The 21,236-nt window shown below is 32.1% G+C and overlaps 1 protein-coding gene across 1 annotated transcript in view; it reads right to left on the minus strand.

Annotated features, from left to right (window-relative positions):
• Positions 1-948: 948 nt before the first annotated feature.
• The window catches only part of LOC113850877 (kinesin-like protein KIN-7O), a 47,638-nt gene continuing 27,350 nt past the window's right edge, over positions 949-21,236 (minus strand). The window contains exons 20-31 of the mRNA XM_027481401.1: positions 20,982-21,068; positions 20,691-20,840; positions 20,389-20,502; positions 19,936-20,139; positions 15,055-15,144; positions 14,809-14,949; positions 12,745-12,842; positions 2,084-2,145; positions 1,818-1,945; positions 1,551-1,670; positions 1,411-1,482; positions 949-1,176 (exon numbers count right to left, since the gene is read on the minus strand). Coding sequence (XP_027337202.1) covers positions 949-1,176; positions 1,411-1,482; positions 1,551-1,670; positions 1,818-1,945; positions 2,084-2,145; positions 12,745-12,842; positions 14,809-14,949; positions 15,055-15,144; positions 19,936-20,139; positions 20,389-20,502; positions 20,691-20,840; positions 20,982-21,068 — 1,494 coding nt within the window. The remainder of the gene's footprint in view (positions 1,177-1,410; positions 1,483-1,550; positions 1,671-1,817; positions 1,946-2,083; positions 2,146-12,744; positions 12,843-14,808; positions 14,950-15,054; positions 15,145-19,935; positions 20,140-20,388; positions 20,503-20,690; positions 20,841-20,981; positions 21,069-21,236) is intronic.

Here is a 21,236-nt window from a genome sequence, read left to right on the forward strand (position 1 = left end):
AAAAAATATATTAGTTTTTCATTAGATCACAAAATTATTTGTTTGTGAAAGAACATTGTTTTCTAAATAAATTAAATTTCTAACGTATTTTTTTTTGCAATCCTTTATTTAAAAATTCATTTATTTTGAATCTTAAATTATTTGTTGCAACGAATCAATTAAAGTTTGCTTCCAATTGGTTAAAATTTCTTTTAATCAATTAATTCTTTGAAACTTTCACAGTATAATAGAAAATTCGATTAATTACTGTTCTAATTAATTAAATAATTGAATTTGGATCTTCTACAAACATTTCGTTTTATATATAAAATGAGAAAGAAAAATCAATTTCACAGCAATGTTCAAATTCATCAAGAGTCCAAATTTTAAAAGTTTTTGCAAGTTAAACTCACTAAACATAATCAAAATTTAAAATTCATACCAGCCAGTTTGGATTCACATTTTCACAGCCAATTGTCAGCCGTCCCTCTAAATGCTACTTTGGTTGACTGTGCCGTTGAAGGAAAGTGGAACATATTGACTTAACTTCTCAAGTTCATGCCAAGATACAATTTACCGAGCTTTATGTGTTCTTGTACATGTTCAAGTTTAGTCATTCACTTCTGAGTAAATTCAAGGATCTAGCGTATGGGTACAGATCTATTGTAAGTTGTATTTTATTTTATTTTATTTTTTTGCCTAATAAGTTGTCTAATGTCTGGAATTTTTTTCTTGGTTGAAATTACGATTATTTAATGACAACTTGCTCATGTTCATTAAGATTATTCACTCGTGAAATTGGGGCACATCTATCAAGATTTCACTCTGCCATGGGATTAATTCCATAGGCCACTTGGGAATGATAAACGTTGACTCCACCTGTAATTTACAAAAGAATGATGTGATCGACACTACTCAGGATGCGACATTACATCTTATAAAATACAACTGTACAAAAACACAAATTTCCTATTGCCCTTTGGCAGCAGCTAGCTGTTTCATTAGGTTGAGCACCTCAATTCCTTTTGAAGCCAACTGATCTTTAAGCTTCCCTGCAGCTTCTCCGTATCTCTTATTCATTAAAACTGATTCATCGATTGCTTCCTTATATCTACAACGGAAAGCATCTAGCTTTGCTTGTGTTCCACGTAGTCGCATTCGTAGCTTAGACCTCTCTTTATTGTTTGTTACTTCATCCTGTTCATGAAATTAGAAGTTAAACATTTTACTAATGTCAACTTCTAAGCATCGGACCACTCCAAAGCTTAAGGTGGGCCAACACTTGCTCATCCAAACACACAATACAATTTGAATCTGAATATTCAATCCACATACTGTCATACCCTGAGAAAGCTAGTGCCTTGGCAATTGGTATATGTAATAATAAACAAAAAGCCACATTTGAAATGGCCAACCCAATATAGTACTTACTGCAAGCCTTTTGACTTCCATACAGGAAATTTTCTGACTCAGTTCCTCAACGTGGACCTTTGCCTTTGATACCTGAAAAAGAATGTAATTGTGATTTCTGCAATTAGTAATAATCAAAAGAAAATCTTATCAGCAAATACCTCATCCAGGCAATGCTTATGCAGAAATTCCATTTCCATTAGATGTTTCGGTTGATCTTCCATCTCAATCGTCAATTTGTCCTTCTCTTTTGTCACAACATATAGTTTGTTCTTGAGATTCTGTTAAGTAACTTGATGTTTCAGTAAAACTTATATTGCACAGATTCTGAGACCCATTTTTATTCCCTAGTCCCCCACCCAAGTTAAAAATACATTGACAATATTCTATGGACAATCTTCCTTAAGTAGTAAAAGTGAAGGATAAACCTGAAACTCATTAAAATTTTTTGACAAGGTATCTAGCTCTCCCGGGTGTGATAAAATATCTCCTTTATGAAGAACATGCATTTCCCTCTGAAGGTCATTTGCTTTCTCTTTCTCAGGATCATGTAGCTCATGCTCCAAAGATAGCAACTCATAATTGGCTTTTGGCATCTACAATACATGCCAATATGGTAGTGACAATTATGCCTTGCAGTAAATGACAAGCCTATTAAATTATTAACATATATTCCTTACTTCTCTGGATTGTTTGCTCTCAGCATTGACTGTTTCAAGGTGAATTTTCGGTTGATCCAACTCTAAAACCTTTTCCCTGTAGCCATAAAATAACACGAAAGGAATAGTGATTTAATTTATCGGACAGTTAATGCTGGCAAGTCATATTTGAAAAATAAAACAAATCAGCGAGTGGCAAATAGGGAGACTGTATTGACTACTCAAGCATTTCTAATTGGAAGTAACCAATGGAAACCACACAAGTCAAATATGGCTAAAAGGCAAAAGATGACAAGTTAAGATGGGTCGCATGTAAATTTTAGATAAGAAAAGGATGAGGGGAATGGAATTACAGCTGCATTACAACTTAACTAAGTCCACCGTTTTAAATTCTGTTTCAATTTGTCATAAAAAATCAACGTGTAAATGAACATCCCAAACCAAGAATTGTAGGATTCACAACTTTTCTATATTTCTGAGCCACTACCATCACCCTCCAGTCAAAGATAGCAAACATAGGCACAGACCAGCAGAAAATAATAAAGCCTTTTTCTCTTGGTGCTTGATTGCATTTTCATTTTCTCTAGGTAGCAAAATTGGCTCTTGCTGATTTTCTTTTACCTAAAACTCCTAAAATCTCATTTTCTACTCAATCTTTACAAATTAAATCAATTAAAGTTTCTTTTAGTCAAAACTAACCAACCAAACTATCAAATTTCATGCCAAAAAAACTCAATTTCCCCATTTCAAAGCCTAGTTCCACATCTAAAATCCTTCAAAGTTTATCTCGTTTCCACTAAATTTAATACTTTTGAACTCAAGCATTGTTGATGTCCAGTTGCAGAATGACCCTTGTATTTGTCAGAACAAGTGTGATTACTGTTACTGGGTAACAAGAGAAAATGTCTCAATGTAATCAAAGCCATGCTGCTAATGAAATCCCTATGCAACAACGCCAGCCTTGTTTGTAGTTGTTAATGGAGTCATTTGGAATTTTCTTTGATTCTGAAGACCATTTGCACATAGCCTTCTTGTAAGGTGGAAGGGTAATCAATGTCCAAGTATTTTTGGCAAGAGTTGAGTATTCAGCTTGCATGATTGATCAAAGAGAACATGCTTGAAAGAAAGTTCCACGAGACAAGATAAGAGTGGGATTGAGATGAGGCTTGCAAATTTCTGATTTTGATTTCGATATACACTGCATTAGATGAGTAAGCTGTAAAGAGTGGTTTAGGGGAGTTTGCAAAGGTTAAGGGTCAGAGTTAGATGCAGTGATGCTGTCAGATGCAAGAGGTTTGCTGGCAACAGTTGGAGCATTAGAAGGTGAAGAGAAATAAATAACAATCAGAGGTGAATGATGGCAATTGAGAGGACAAAGTCGAAGAGATGGGGGTGGGAAACAGACTTGAATAAGGTAATCTCCATTGAATAGAACATCCTTGGAAATATACAGCTTGCCGTTAGATGAGATGCAGAGAGAAAATGCTAGTTTATGTTGATTGCTGGGACTTATAAAAGGATAGCATGCATAGCCAAATGTATGAAGTGAGAGATAATACAATCTGTTAGTTTAGTGAATGGTACTTTTCCATTGATTAATTGTGAAGGCAATCGATTGATAAGGTAGAGGACAGTGATGAAAGCATGGTCCCAAAACTTGAATGGGAGTGAGGCATGAGACAAAAATGAGTCCCATCTCATCAATGTGGTGATGTTTTCCGCCCATGGTTCCATTTTGATGATGTGTGTGGGCAAATCACACAATGAATGATACCAAATGATGCTAGCAGCTTCAAGGAGGGTCTGAATCCCCATCACTGTCAGTTTAACTGAATTAATTTAAAAACCATACTTCTACCATGCATTTAAATATTTGAAATATAGATAATGCATTAGACTTGTTTTTAAGGAGATATAGCCGTCTATAGCAAGTGTGGGCATCCACAAACGTTCATTATACACAGCATTATAAGAGTTAAAGGGAAAGCAATGAGCTTTGCCTAAACAAGAAGTTGTACAAAACTTCACTTCTGTTTTATTCATGGTTGGTATATTACAATGTTGTAGTACTGTTTTTGAGAGTAGAAAGATGTGGGTGACCTAATCTATTGTGCCAAACAGTGTTGGAAACGGATCCGGATTCTTTCCCATTATCTTAGGAACTAGACGTTTAACTTAAGTGAAAATGAATTCGATTAGGTGAAAAAGGAGACAGCGATAAATATTTGTTTACCCTCTCTCTCCCACTTCTCTTTCTTCCTATATTGCAAACTTTCTCTCTCTCCACCTCCTCCTTTCTCTTCCCGACTCCCCCACAGCACCCTCCCTAACTCTCCCATCCCCCCTCCACCCACAGTCCACCCTCTCTCGAAATCTCAGCAAACTCCAATGACCTCTCACCTGCTCCCAAGCTTTCCTAGCCTCCACTTGCTCCCCCTCCCTCCCACCTGAAAGACTGTGACTACATGGAAGAGAGGTTATAATTTTTTTTTTGTTTTCTCCATTTTTGCTACGTTCAGTTCCCGTGTTAACAAGAGAGAATCCAGATTTGTTGGAAATGGGGTGAAGCAATAGATACAGTGGGAATCAAATGTGCAATATTAGAGGTCTTATCTGGCAACTACATATGATGAAACTTGTGAAGGTCATCGGCTCCAATTATCACTCCAAAAGCATTCGATGAGATGCCCGGGATTTAACAAAGCATTGGTTGGGGATGAAATTCAAAATATACAGCATTGTCTCATGCAAATTGACTCACTGACTAGAAACTTAGTGATGGATGGTACAAGTAATAGATTGTGAAGAATGAATACAATAGTGTGTAGTTGGAGTGGTGATTGGAGCAGTGAGCTATCGATAGAAGAAATAGGCAAACCTTGGTCATTTTCAATTCAATCTACATTTGATCAGGAACCTCATAAGGTATACTGTGTTGAAGGTTATCCACATGTGCAATTACATGAGGATGATGTGTTGAACCTTGAGGCAAAGATCCAGAAACAGTATTTACAGTGCATGGTTAATAAAGGTCACAAACACATCATAGTCATTGAGAAGACCATCTAAGATTGCATCAATATGGTCACATGCTAGAACAGGATTGCCAATTGCAACTAGTGAGTAAATGATGGCTTTGATTTGAAGTAGATACTCCAAAGCAGAGCAGGAACTTTTCTGTGTTTGGCAAAAGTACAAAAATGAAAAAAATCATGAATTTCATCTCATAGTTGCCAAGAATGATGACATCCAACAATTCAACTAAGAATTGATTCAAAGAGGAAAGATGCCATGAAAATAGCAATTGAGCCAATTGCTGTCACTAGGGACAGCTTTCATTGACTTAGCCAAGATCACAATCTTTCTCGTTGAGAAACTAGGGTGGAATTTGAGGATTGACAACAAATTGATGTAGGCAATGAGCTGTAATTGTAACACCCTAATTTTTATTGCTTTTATTTCAAAATGGAAGAGTTTCTGAAAAAAAAAAAGACGTTCAAGCGAGAATGGATCAAAATTTTTCACCTGTATTTTCGCTCAAGTGAAAATATCAGCAAAAGAGTAGCAAATTTTGTTTGGTTTCATTGCTCAAGTGAGAATTCTCGAGAAAAAGGGCATTTAAGTGACTTTATCATTTTAAAACTTATATCACAAGGCAAATAACCATTCCCATATCACTCTCTGTTCTTTCACTCTCTTCCCCAACTAGAAAACACCACTACTACCCAAATCCCTCTTGCATCCGAGCTGGAATATTTTTTCTTCTTGATTTCAAGTAAGTTATTGAAGCTTAATCTTTTAATCTCACTCTCATTTCATCATTTTCCTTCCACTCAAAAGTTGTCCTACTTTGTAATGCTTAGGGAGATCTTGGTCTTTTGGACAATATCTTCCATCAAAACGTTGCACCTTTCCTTTTGATCTCAAGAAGAACTTGGTCTTCAAGACATTTGTAATCCCTTTGTTGTGAAAAACCTATATCCAGGTAAGGGTAGTTGATTCCAAATCCTAAGTCCTATTTTTGTATTTTGACTTAGAAAACTCAAACGACCTTGTTCTGAATAGCAAAACTCTTGAAATTATAATGTTGAAAATGGATTCTTAGAGTATGAGAAATCTATGTTTTATTTTAGAAATTACCTAGATACAATTTTAATAGTAAAAGTTATGAGCAAAACAAATTTTAAGAAGTTTTCATGAATTTGTTATTTATTATCACGTATGTACTGTTAATGTTGTGAACAATATATGTATTAGAGAATGAAAATAAAAAATGCTAAACTCTAAGATAGGTGATTTTTATTAAGACCCGAGAGAGTGTGATTTCCGGCCATTGTAGTTAGTATCGCGATACTTGCGATGCGAAACGTCACGAATCAGGAATTGAACGATACAAATCGCATGTATGTATCGTTTTTGGATGGAATTGCAGCCAGAATCACAAGAATCGTAAGATTCAATTCTGAATCGCAATATCTAGAACTGCGATGCGATGCAATTGCGAACCAAGTCGCGCACCAGTTGGGTTGGGTCGACGCGACCTGGTTCACTGAAAACCTTTTTTTAACCGTCCCTACCAGACCCATTATATTACGTTGAAAAAAAAAAACCTTTGTTTCTTTGTTCTCTCAACCTTTGTTTTCTCTATTCTGCACCTTCCCTACCAGACCCATTAGAAATAGTGACTTGCTATTAGTTGCTATTATTTTTTGAAGGTATATATGGCTAATTTATGCAGTCATAATCCTTTTTTTTGTGTCATTGTGGCTGATTTGAAGGTATATATATATGGATGATTTATACTATTACAACTTTTGATGTCATTGTAATTGAGATGCCTTGAATCTTTGTACTATGTCTTATTTTATTAATTATACAATGAAGTATTTGATTATAAAGTGTCAATATATGAATGTATTAAATTTTTCTTTATATTAGAATATTTTTTATTATAATTTTAATAATGGTCATGAATCTTATGATTCACAATACGATTTGATTCACGATTCATCAAATAGGATTTCCAATTCACGATTCGAATCTCAATTTAACTACCATGTCTTTGGCAATATATCTGTGATGTGTGAGTTGATTTCAATGTATTTTTTTAAATTGTACGATTGGATTGAATTTGAAGGTGTTTGACCTTCAGCATATTGAATTGATATGTATAATATGATATTTTGAATTGCTGAGAAAGTATAAAATCGATTACATGAGAAAGAGAATTATATGAATAAAAATTTGTGCTTAGATATGTATGTGGAATTGTGATATGTATTAGAACACAATGACTGTGTGATTATAATATATGTATTGTATCATATTAACTGGTGTGATTATAATGTGTTGTAATACATCAACAAATGCAATTATAACACGTGTCATGATTGGCATAATTATAATACACGTATTACGACATACTGATCAGTGTAAAAATGTATGCTATGAAAGAGTGAATATATGTGAAATAAAAGAATTCAGTGTAAATTATCACTGTAAGTTTTCGTATGGATAAGTTTCAGTGCCAATGCCACTCTTAAGTATTCATATGTATAAGTTTCAATGCAAATTGACAATGTAAAGTTCTCGCATGAATAGTTATAGAGATACACTGAGAGTATGGAATAAGAAGTCGATTATGAATATCTAGAGGAAATAAGGGTGGTGAATGCTATTTGCTGATGTGTACACAATTGAAAGCGAAAAGCATTACATGACCTCACACTCGCTTCCTGACTAACACTCTTGACTATATCTTTGTTACGAGGCCGTATAACACACACGTTATATCTGTGTGGTGGTTAATCAGTGGCTATCCATGTCAACTCCTTCATGACTAGGAAAAGCATGTTAACACTGATTTATGGACCCGTGAGTACTAATAGTACCAATAAATGATGGATTCATCAAAATTAAAATGATCAAAGTGGCATGAATTTAAGGTTGTATAATCAAAATTGGTTGAGTGTGAAATTTTGTGTCTTGGTGATTTCAATAAAATTTTTATGAATAGTGTTTTTATTTTAGTACATACTATATTAGATTAATGTTTTCTATATTGTTTGATTGTTTTATAAAATGAGGATTTGGTGGGGCGGGAATACTCACCTTTACAATTATTTTCAAGTAATGAAAATGAAGAAACAAAGAAAGTAGACCATAATAGTATGATCAATGAAGATTGATCCATTATAAGATCATATTCTTAGTTGTATTGTAAGGAAGGATTTACTCTGTTAGGACCTCTGAAGCCCAGATACTTGAAAAATGGCAAAGTACCTGTATCGGACACGTATTTGATACCGATACGTGTCCGATACGCTTAGATACGTACCCCAGAAGTATCGAAAATTAAATTTAAACCCGATACGGTTGGGAAACAGCTTGGATACGATTATAAATAGTCTGATACGGCTGGGAAACGACTCCAAATTGGCTCGGCTAAAAACAATGGTCAGCTTGTAAATTATTTACAATATTGAAACGGGGAGTTTCAATCTGTCTTTCATTTCCCCATTTCAGCTATTATTCTTGAGTTAGGAAGAAAACCAGAACTCACCCAAAAATCAAAATCAGCTAGGATTCAAAACTCACCCATTTTCCCATTTCCCTATTTCCGTTGTTGTTTTGAGGTTTGATTCCGGGCTTCACAGTTCTTGAACTTTCTTCTGAACTTTGTAGCCGTATATCAACGTTGAAATGGAAAGTACCCAGAAAGTAAAGCGAAGAGGATAACCCCGCACAACCATATATCAACCTTCGACCCATTGTATCCTTTCTTCTTCAGCACCTCTGGCGTCGTGTAAGCCGACATTCTGCACGGCGTGAGGAGCATCCCATTGGATCTCTGCTGCTCCGGCAAGACAGAGAGGGCAAAGTTGGAGACCTTGAGTTCCTCGTTCTCGTTAAGGAGTAGATTATCGGGCTTCAAGTCACAGTGGGTGTGTTCTGAACTTTGTTCCTCTTCTCTCTTCTCTGGACTTCAGCAACAATTTTAACGTTGTTTCTCTATTGCTGTAGCGGTAAAATCTTACAAACTTCCTATTCATTTTACAGCAACAAAGTAAAAATGTTATTCTTGCATTTTTCAACAGCTGTATTTGATGACAAAAAATGAGTTTTAGTTTTGACTCTAATTTTAGAATTCCAAATAACTTTGGTTCATTAGATCTTGAAGATGATCATGCTCCACTTTGGGCATTTGTCACTATAAAGGATAAGCTAGGAGATGGAGGAGGGAACAAGCTATGGAGCTGTAATTTTTGTGATAAAGTGGTCAAAAGTTCATACTCAAGAGTGAAAGCACATTTACTTAGAATATTCGGTGCTGGTGTTGCTCTGTCCTAAGGTCACTCCTGAGTACTTGGCTGATTTGAAGAGAATTTGTGAAGAAGCTGAGAATAAAATTAAGCCCAAAACTATCTGACTACCTTCAGCAGCTCCAGCAAATCTAACACATTAATATAAATTAATTATCAATATCTCTTTATAAATATTATTTCTTTAAATTCATGTTAAAGTATCTAAGCCATATCATATCTTGAAATTTAAATTTTTTTCGTATCCCTGTATCTGTATCGTATCTGTGTCGTATCAAGAATCCAGGCTTCATAGGTTAGGACTTATTCCGATTTTGTAATAATTTTTTAGTCCTAATGAAAATTGAAAATGATGTGTACCTATTTTAAGTGTCAATGCTTAGAATATGTAATTATTTTGATAAATCTTGTCATAAATAGTGAACTAAGAGGTATTTGTAATATTCAGTAGGTAATTATTTTACTTGCAATTTACATTCGACTATAGTTAAGAATTTAAATTGTGAAAATCAGTTTTTATCTTTACTATAAATGAGACTTACGTGTAACGTTTCAAAAATTTTACTAACTTAAATTAGTCTTAGATTTATATAAATGCAAACTTTTCTAATATCAATCATATTCTACCTATTTCAATTAAGTTTTATTGAAAATTATATATAAAACAAAGGAAAATAGTTAAAAGAGAAAGAGCATCACAGTAATCACTGCTTCGACTTGTTGCTTCCAACGTAAAAATTCTTCTCAAGATGCACAAAGATGGTATGCAAGAAAGTGATTGGAGCATTGAAAGATGCAGTGGTGAAACACCATTTTGGGGGGACTGAAAGGGTTCTTTTGTGTAGCCATGGCTCAGGATTGTGAACAAGCTCTTGATAGTTGATACCATGTTGAAATCCAGAGCTCAAGAGAAAAGAGAGAGAGGAGAAAGAACTGTTCTGAATCTGAATGTAATGCATAGATTGATCAAAATGTTTACAATCTGACATTGCATAGGGTAACTAATCCTAGCTATCTAACTATCACATTCTGTTAACAAACAGGAGTTGGTTACACGTGAAACTTCTAGACTCTAAACAGTTAAGTGTGCTACACTAACATATAATAAAATATTTAATTATACTTTTATTTTCCTACTAATAAGATATATTTCTTTACAAATTAATGAACTTAACATTTAAAGTATACAAATGAAAACAAATCAACTCATGAATAGTCTAACAATAGATATAGTAGGCCCAGACCCAGATTAAAACAATTTAACATACAACTTTATTACTAGAGTAATACGATGACAAGTACCAGGTAGCACTGATTTAGTGTAGCACTGATTTAGTGTATTTTAGAAGAGAAAAGAGTATTTGATGCTTTATATACTGTATGATAATATAATATGATAAATCTTTTTTTCGATGACTGATTTTAATGGAATATGATTTGATGTAATCATGTTTTGTCCTATTTTTGTAGTCAAATTTAATTTAATTTATTAGATTTTATTGGAATATGATTTGTCGTGCTATTTCCCATTTTCACCACGGCATAACGATGCAATTCAATCATCATGTGAATGGTCACAAGTCTGTTCCAACAAGCTACATGTCCATGCATAACTTAAGGTTTTGGCCCATTCCTAATTGAACTTACTAAACACCAAGTTGATCTTGGAATCTAATTATAAACAGAGACTATGAGGCAAAGAGAAAGTGGAGACATTTGAGGGATGAGCCGTCACAGATAGCTTGAGGATACAATGCTCATAGAGATCAAGTGTTCAAGACAAGACTTGAGAAAGATCCGAGGAAAATCAAAACAATAACAGAGATTGCTACTGTCTTTCTATTTCCTTTTATAGTGTTTACATTGGTTGTAGTTATGTTTCTCATGGCCAGGATGAGCTAGATCTTTACCCACAGTTAAGGGTGATTTTGAAGCCCAAGACTCTATGATTGTTTGACATAAATAACATTCTTTTAGTTTAAATGAATATTTCAAATTGTGAATCACATCACATGATGGTCATGGCTGCAACCAGAACTGCATCAAGCCATGATTGTGGGCCAATGTGGCCCACATCAGACCACAACTCAATCATGGCGGCAACTACAATTCAACTAAACTTATATTATTCATCAGAGCACTTTATTATTCTTATGCCAAATCATTCAGAGACATTATTAGATAATCCTGTTAGGTTTCTAATGCTAGCTAAGACGTACAGTGATGTGTAATTGTCCTGTTTTCTTGACCCTTAGTATCACTTTGCAATTAATGATTATGAAGATAACCTAAATTAAGGGCTTAAATGTTTGGTCCCTATAAATATTGCTTCATTTGGTTTCAGGCATTCAAAAATTGTTTCGTTTGTTTTAGTCCTCATAAAATCTAAATTTCTTTTAAATGGTACTTGATACTTAGTGGAAAGATGGCATGCATCTATCATGCACATCACTGTCTATTTTGAGATGACATCTGACATGGCATAGCTAGATGCATGCCACATTATAATTAAGACAGACCAATTTCAAAAATTTTAAAATTTATGAAGATCAAAATCAACAAAAATAATTTTAGAGGATTAAAATCATATTGAACCATATTTATGGAAACTAAAATAAATCCTACCCTAGATTAACAAATCACTTGCAAAGAGTGAGAGATCAAATGAAGAGATCTTTCTCAACTTAATGCTTCCATTGGATAAAATCATATATGAAGGACGAGATTGCTTGATATATAAGGAATCGATAGTGAAGCATCTTGTATAATGAGAAAATGGAAATTGGGGTAGTACGTGATTCTTTTGGTAATCTATTATAGTTGGTTCAATTATGATTTAAGAAATAGAATTGAAACTCTCCTAAGTGGTTCAGCTTATCCTATACAAATCTGGCAATGGAGAAAAATACCTTAATTCTTTATTCATTGTTTCTCATTCTCAGCATAATTATTTTGTTCATTATATTATCATCTTTTTTTTTAATTATTATTAATTATCTAATTTCCTGTCTATGAATACCATTAATCCTGGTAAGCTAATTTATAAAATTTGAAATCAATCTTCTCCAAGAAATGACCCTCACTCACTACATTATTCTATACGGTACAATTGCAAGATTGGCAAGATTTAAAATTCTTGGTCTCTGCACAAGTAAGCAAGTAGGGAACAACATACTTTATGTTCTTGGCATGTTGCTAGTGATAAATATTTTTCGATTAATCTAACTCTCTTGCAAAATTCAATACACGTCAATGGTAAAACAAGCATTCAAAAATTCTTTGCAAGATACCAAGTTACATATAAACAGAAAAATATAAGAAAGTAATACAAGAGAGACAAGAGGAAATAAATTAATTGAATTAGCTAAACATACCTGAAACTTTCCTTGATACATGCATTTTCATGAGAAAAAGACAATTTTTCCTGTAGGGTCCTGCATTCTTCCCTATAGGATTCCAATTCATTCCTCACCTAACAATTATATACAGATTTTATTGATTTGAGATAAGAAATTAAACTAAAAGAATGTATAATGATATTCACCAAAGAATTAAAGAAAAACTTGGGAGGTAAAGTTGACTCGTATACTCAGTTGTAGACTTGCGATTTCAACCGAGTTGAGCACAGTTCAACTAAGTTCAGCCAAAAGTGATTTTACAGTCCATCCAACTCGTTTTTACTTTTGAAATCATAATTTTACGAGTTAACACACAATTTTAACAGCCATGCTCTCTATTGGCTAAAATGGCCCCTCCATTTGTCAATTGTTGTCCACAGTTGCAATTCTTCACTGACCCCTTTATGAGCTTGATAAAAAAAATGTCTTCCTCTATGGTGATCTCATAGAAGAAGTATGTATAGAGCAACCTCCTAGATTCGTTGCTCATAGGAAGTCTTCCGAATTAGTCTGTCATCTTCAAAAATCCTTATATTAGTCAATTCGAATGATCAACTTGTAGATGTTTTCACCAAATCATTGAGAAGTCCTTGGATTAGTCATATATGTGACAAACATAGTACATATGACCTATATGCTTCAGCTTAAGGGAGAACGTTAAATATATGTAAATATAGTAATGAGGTGTTAAGATGTCTCACGTTGGTTAGGAATAGAGTCAGAATACTTCTTATAAAGGCTAGGGTAGTCCTCCTCCTAAAATATAGTTTGTGTAGCAATAGGAATAGCTAGTTCTGTCAATAAGAATAGATATTTATCTATGATGCAACAAGCTGAACATATCTTATGTAGTCAATGTGATTAGTCAATTCATGCAAAATCAATTAGACATTTACAAAACGTGAAAAGAATTCTACAATATTTGAAGTCTACCAAAGTAAGACGATTACTATTTGAGAAAGAGTGATGAGACTATTCATACAGTTATATACTCTTAAAATTAGACTTGAGTTTAATTTAATCCCAAAACTTAAGTTGAGATAAGGATTACCATAACCTTCATAAGCTTTACTTTAACCATGTTTATAGTTGATGTGAGATTTCTACAAACCTCCTCATGCTCGGGATTGGTCATCGAGAATGTGGAGATTATAGAATTATTCTTTTTTAATTACATTGGCAAAGTCACAGATCAGGTAGATGCACTAGGAAAGCTGCAGAGGTCAGATAAGTTGCACCTGAAAATCCTCAAGGCCTAGTTAATTGAACTGGAAAAATCCGTGGAGCTAATTTTTTGTTATAGTCAAGGGTGACTCTTAAAGTATGCAGTTCCTACAAATCTATTCTACAACAATAGGTCCAACACACACAGCCAGGTTCAACAGAGTACAAAGCACATCGAGATAGATCAAAACTTCAAAAAGTTAGTGGTGTTTTATCTATAATATAAATCCCTTCAAGGCTTCAATTGGCCAATGTAATGACCAAAGGATGTGCTATAGAGTGTTTTCAAGATCTTACAGGAGTTTAGGATGCTAAATATCCATTCACCAGCTTGAGGGGAATGTTGATTTGGGTCGCATGAGTACCATAATCAGCACATGATTTCCTCCTATTTATTCCTGCATAGATTTGTTTCACTAATTTTCTATATTTAGGGAAAATTTTATTTGATTGTATTTAGTGATTCTCTAATAAAAACATAATAGAATTGGCTAATAGAATTTATGTACTACTAAACAATATTCAGTTCATATTATTCAAACCAAGTTATCATTTGGTCTCTGCTCTTTTTCCTCCCCAAATAACTAAAACCCTATTATAAACATATATATATTCAAGAAACTAAAAAGGGCATTCATGTTCTAATCATAAACCATAAAAAATATAAAATGGACCAAAGCATTAAAATAAATGCAAGATAAATTACAATCTCAACAAATACTGCAACTTCAGTGATTCCCATGTATGAAACAAAATTTATAAGACAATTAGGGAAACCAATCAAGGTTTCCTACATAGCAAAGCTGTGAATCTTACTTCTGATAATTTCGTTGATAGTGATTTAATTTGCACGTTGTTTGACTTTGCTTGTTCTTCTATGGCTAGAAGAGCAGCTTTCTCTTTGGCAGACCATATTGCCCTTTCTTCCTCTATTTGCAAAAGGGCATCTGTGAGTTGCTGCAAGGTCAAGATGATGCAATGAAACAACTTCATAAGAGAAACCCCCTGTAAAAGGAAGAATCATAATAACGTGAAAGAAAATAATAATTGTTGTTTCCCTACCATAGCCAACTCTTCTTTTTCTTCCATCAATACTTTGATAGAGCTTTTCAAATTTTCTTTGTTGAGATCATATTCTTCCAATCTTTGTCTCTGGATGGACAAGAATAAGCCGCCAAATTTGATGGTTTGAATGAGAAAGCATATTAGCAATTAAACATTGTGATTGTTCAAGTGGTTAGCTACTTTTTATTGATTTCTAAACTCTACATGTAAGTCCCAACGTTAGAGTAATGAATGTCTGAAACGGACAAATGTCAATTATTCTGTTAGACAGTGAGAAGAGTACCTATAATTAGCACATATGTATAGAACTTAACAGAGATCACTAGCAAATCTCATTATATAAATCAAAATTCAAATTCTCTATTTCAATTCTCTCTCAATTTTCTAATTTTCTATTGTTTTCTCTCTAGTCTTAAATTCAATCATGGTATCAGGACAATGAAACAAGGAATCAATTTTACTAATGCAATACAGATCCAAGCAATTGTCATTAAATTTAAAAACACATCATATTCTTCTCAAAGTCCCTCAAGGATAACATCTAAGCAATCCTATGGAAAAACAGGATCTGCAAATATGGTGAATCAACGAGAGTTTTGTTTCTGAGAAAATATGGTGACAAATGAGCACCTCCCTTGGTGCTCCAAAGCTTAGATCTTAACTGCTTGACCTGAGTTTGAGTTTTAGCATGGAAATAATTGTGGATTTCCTCGTATAAATGCCAGGAATTAATATCAGTTAGCGAAGACAACAATCAGGAAGCTGATCCTGCTACGGCCAACTGAGGCAATTATCATTCACACAACTAAGATTGTGATCATCCTTAATCCAAATTAGGGATGGAAACAGGCCAGGCTTTACTCTAAACAGGCCTGGTCTGTAACATAATTATTAGGCCTGAGCCTGGCCTGTTACTTGTTAAAGGCTTTATTTTAGGCCTGCCTGACCTGTTTAAGTAGTCTGGCCTGGCCTGAAGCCTGTTAAAAAAAAATTAATATTAATAAAAATATAAATATTTTATTATTAAATTAGTTTATACATTTTTCTAATTTCTATCTATGTTCTTAATAATTATTAAATAATCATAATAATATTTATATAATTTTATAAATAATTTTTAAAATATTATTTAAGTATTAATTATAAATATTTTATATTAATAAAATTTATATTTATATTTTTTTATTTATTTTTAAAATTATATAAATAGTAAATATTTTAGTTTTATTTTAGAAACATATTTTGTTTATTTAAAGACATCTTATATTCAACAAATAAAGTTATAGTAAATATATAAAATTAATAAAAAAAAATAACATTCACACAGTTTGTTGAATCAATTAAAAGAAAATTATAAGTTTTAAAAAAAATAAATTTAAACTTACCGCAATATATATATATATATAATAATAATAATAATAACTATTAAATTAAAAAAATAATTACAAAAAATAACACTTATAAAATTTATTGAATCAGCTAAAAAAATTATTATATTTTAAAAAGTAAATAAATATAGTCATTATAAAAATTGTAAATAATAAATACTTATATTATAAAATTCATAGATGCAGAAAAATAACATATGAGCATAGGAAGAATTATTAAAATTTATATTTAAATTAAAATAACTTATATTTCTAAATTTTTATCTTAATTAAAAAATATGTGATAAAACTTAATATAAAAATTTAAATTTAATGTACTATATATATATATAATGAAAACAATAATAACTATTAAATTAAAAAATAATTACAAAATATTTAATTTTATTTGTCTCATTAAATTGTTATTTTAAATTAACAAATAAATGTAAAATTAACTACACTATAATAATAATGTAATATAGAAAATATTACTGATACAATAAATTAAAACACATACTTATAAATTACATATAAATTGATAAATTGACTAATAATTTAATTAAAACATGTGCAAGTTATAAAAATATATATTATTATATAATTTATTTATAATTATATTATTTGCTATATGGTCTGATTATATATATATATATATATATATATATATATATATATTATAATAAGGCTTTTATTTTATTTTTTTATTATTTTTTTTATAAATTTTTACTTTTAAATAAAATATAATTCAGATTTAAGCAATCTCTATTTATTATAAATAAAAAGAATTATAACATAATATATTGATATAATAATTAAATAATTAAATTAATAATAAAAAAATTAAGAGTATAAAAAATATGTTAATATAATTTTATTATTTTATTTTTAAATTTTATTTCGTTTAGTTTTGATTACGTCTTATTCCTGTTCAAAGACTTAACTATTTTTTAAATTATTTAAATATAATAACTTATTATTAAATAAATTTATTATTTAAAAAGTGTAATCATATATAAATATTTTTAATTTTTAATATAATATAATTTCTGTTTATTATAATTATAAATAAATAAAATTATAACATAATATATTAATTTAATAATAACATAATTAAAAATATAAAAATATATTATTAAATAACTTTATTATTTAAATATATTTTAATAACTCTATTTTTAAATTATAATATATATATATATATATATATATATATATATATATTTATACAGGCCGGCCTGTCAGGCTTAACAGGCTTTATAAACAGCTCAGGTCTGACTTGTTTACTTAAACAGGTCTTAAAAAAGGCCTGAGCCTGGTTTATTTATTAAAAAGACCAGGTCAGGCCTGGCCTAAACGAGACCAGGCCACAGGCCTCTGTCAGGCAGTCTGGCCTGTTTCCATCCCTAATTCAGATCTCAATACATTGTCACTCTTACACAATCCAATGCATTACCCTAAAACCAGACAATTGAAAAAAAAATTATTATTATTACTATTATTCTTTTGAAAGTACTATCTCTAGTATTTTATTAGCACCACTGGTAGATTTAGAGTAACCAATAAAACTGAAACAATAAAGATAACAAGTATTCAAGAGACCCTACACCCCCTAAATGTCCTGTCTCTCTTCTACCCAATGACAATCAAATGTAATCTTATCCACAGTCTTGTTAAAAAACAGTTATGGTGGCAGTTTCCAACCAAACCGCCACAACCATGGCGGAAAATGGCAACTTTTCAGTGGCAGCGCCGCAGCGCCATGGTGACCATTACACGCCTAGAAATTCCATTATGTTGACCTTGAAGAAGTCTTCAAGACTTGTTTGTCGTCTTCAGAAATCCTTTTATTGTTTCAAACAATCTCCAAGGACATGGTTTGGCAGATTCAGCATGGTAGTTCAACAGTTTGGCATGACCCAAAGTGAAGCAGATCACTCCGATTTTCATTGTCATTCAACTTCAGATTGTATTTGCTTAATTGTGTATGTAGATGATATTATCATTATAAGAAGTGATCACTATGGCATTGAACAGGTAAAGCAACACCTTTGTCAATACTTTCAAACAAAAGATCTTGACAGACTTCAATACTAATTAGGAATTGAGGTGGCACAATCCAAGAGTGGTATTGCGATTTTCCAAAGGAAGTATGCAATGGATATCCTATAGGAAACATGATTGATGGAGGCCAAAGATACTCCTATGGATCGTAATACCAAATTTCTACCAAGTGTATAGAAGACTTATTGGAAATTATTCGCCCAGACATCTCTTTTGCAATCAGTTCCTTATATTCTGCATTTTAAAACATACTAAAGGAACTCCAAGAAAAGGTCTCTTATATGAAGACAAAGGACATACTTAGGTTATGGGGTATTCAGATGCAGAATGGGCAGGATCACCTAGTGATAAGATATCTATATCTGGCTATTGAATTTTTATTGGTGGAAATCTAGCTTCCTATAAAAGCAAGAAGCAAAGTGTAGTTGCAAGTCTAGTGCAGAAACAAAATATCAAGTCATGGCTTTAGGCACTTGTGAACTTATTTGGCTAACAACTACTCAATGAATTGAGATTTGGGGAAGTTCAACATACAACACTTATTTGCAATAATCAAGCAGTTTTACATATTGCGTCAAATCCAGTTTTCTATGAGAGGACTAAACATATTGAGATAGACTATCCCTTCATTAGAGAGAAGGCTTTGTCTAGAGACATCACTACTAGCTTTGTAAATAGATAAATTATAGTAATATTGTAAATAGATAAATTAGTATCTGTATAATTACGGTAACTCTGTAACTGTATATTCTATGTCAATAATCCCTATTATAAATATATGTTCCGATGTGTAGTCAACACAAGGATTCATCCTATGTTTCTCATTCTCTTTTCTCAACAATTGTCATCCATTGTTCTTGTTCCCTCTCAATTGCCTTGATCTGTGCTTCATCCTCATATGCACCATCCACAATTCCCATGATCAAGAGCTCTAATACTAGTGTTAGAAACTAGAACAAAACACACTCAGTTGTGGTAAGTCTACAATATTTTTCTTAAAGTAATGGTACATGTATGATTTTAGTACCAATGTGGCAGAGAATGAGAAATAAAGACTAAAACATAGGAAAATTAAGATACCTTACATTCTACCTCACTATCTCTCTCTTCTCCCAGTCTAGTCAATTTTCCATCATGAGCCCCCAATTGCTTCTCATGCAATCTGTTACATTAAGCATTCAATTCTCCTTGATTGCCTCTTTGTGCTCTTTCCTAATAAACTTTAGGAAAATATGTTTTCCATACACAAGCACACAAAACTAGATTTCCTTTTTGTTCAAGAAAATGTGATAAATAGGAGGCTGAAGGTGTCATAAATTTAAGATTAGTATGCAAACATCTAGACCATCCTAATGTATACCTAATATGTTAGTATACAATGATATGATTTTGACTAGTCCATGACGTTCAATGAAACCAAGAAATCTTCAAATGTGGCAAAAACTACCTCAAGTTTTTCTTTCTCTTGTATGGCAATCTCAAGCTTAGACTCAGTTTCTTTCAACTTGGTTTTTGCATTCTCCAAATCTTTTCTTAAAGTTTCCATTTCCTTCATCATTGAAGATGAAGTCATCCATGGTATATCCTTTTCAAAAGTCTGAATATATGAAATCAACTCTGCATTTACAATTTTTTCTTGTTTTAAGCATTCCTGAAACAATAATAAGCAGTTAGTGCACCATATTTGCTACATTGCAGATTCAAAGAAATTAAGAGACAGGGTCAATAACATATCATCAAATAGAGGCCTCCTATTAAAGAAATTTGAGAATTCTAGGCATCTAGTTTTGATTTCTTAAGACACTTTTGAAGATCAGCTAATTGGGGTGAAGAACTGCAACAAAAATATTAGACCAACTAGGACCACTAGAAAAATAAGATAATACATAGGCTACTCTACCTTCTCATACTCAAGCTCAGATAGTTTTTCCCTTAAGCAAGAATTCAACTTCTGATGATTACTCAAGACTAAACTTTGTTCTGAAGAATTCTGCAACATTGAGGTTTTGAAAGCCTGTATCCAACCATAAAATATTAAAACAATACACTAAAAGAGTATACACATATTTAGATACAATACAATTATTAGTTATTAGTTAGAAAACAAAGATTGCTGCTCAAGGCACTATATGAAATAAAAACTCAACAATTTCATTTTTATTACAGATATTTATCCAATAGTGCCTCAATCAATATACTTACAAGGAACATTTCACAAAGAGCAGAGAAATTTTTCATAGCGTCATCAACCATCAAAATAACACTTTGGACAGCTTCTTTTGAGTTTAGTATTTCACACACTATTTCTTGAATTCCCATGGAAACACTGATGATAAAGTCAAAATTTCCATCCTACACGAAGCTTCAGGAATAAGTTTTATAGGATAGGAAATGTGATGTATCATAGTCATATAAAACTGTAAATTTATATTTAATCATGAAAACATTAATAATTAAGAATCTAAATTTTCATACAATGCATCAAATGCATACAATAATGTTGCTCACAGTTTCACTGGAAGTAAGTTGTTCATTAGCCAATCGAGCTGCCTCCTGTGCATTTATAAGTTCTTCATAGAGCTAACCAAATGAAAAATAAAATAAAGGAATTAGAAATATGAATTAAGAAATAGATGACACAGTTTTATGGATCTCCAGCCAGCTCTATATCTATGTATTCAAAAAAGACTAGGTAAGTACTTATGGGAGCCCAATTTAGGCATACAATTAGGACTTTTCATTCCAATA

This window comes from Abrus precatorius, unplaced genomic scaffold (assembly GCF_003935025.1).
Source record: "Abrus precatorius isolate BTA unplaced genomic scaffold, Abrus_2018 Scaffold9, whole genome shotgun sequence".
Taxonomy (NCBI): Eukaryota; Viridiplantae; Streptophyta; class Magnoliopsida; order Fabales; family Fabaceae; genus Abrus; species Abrus precatorius.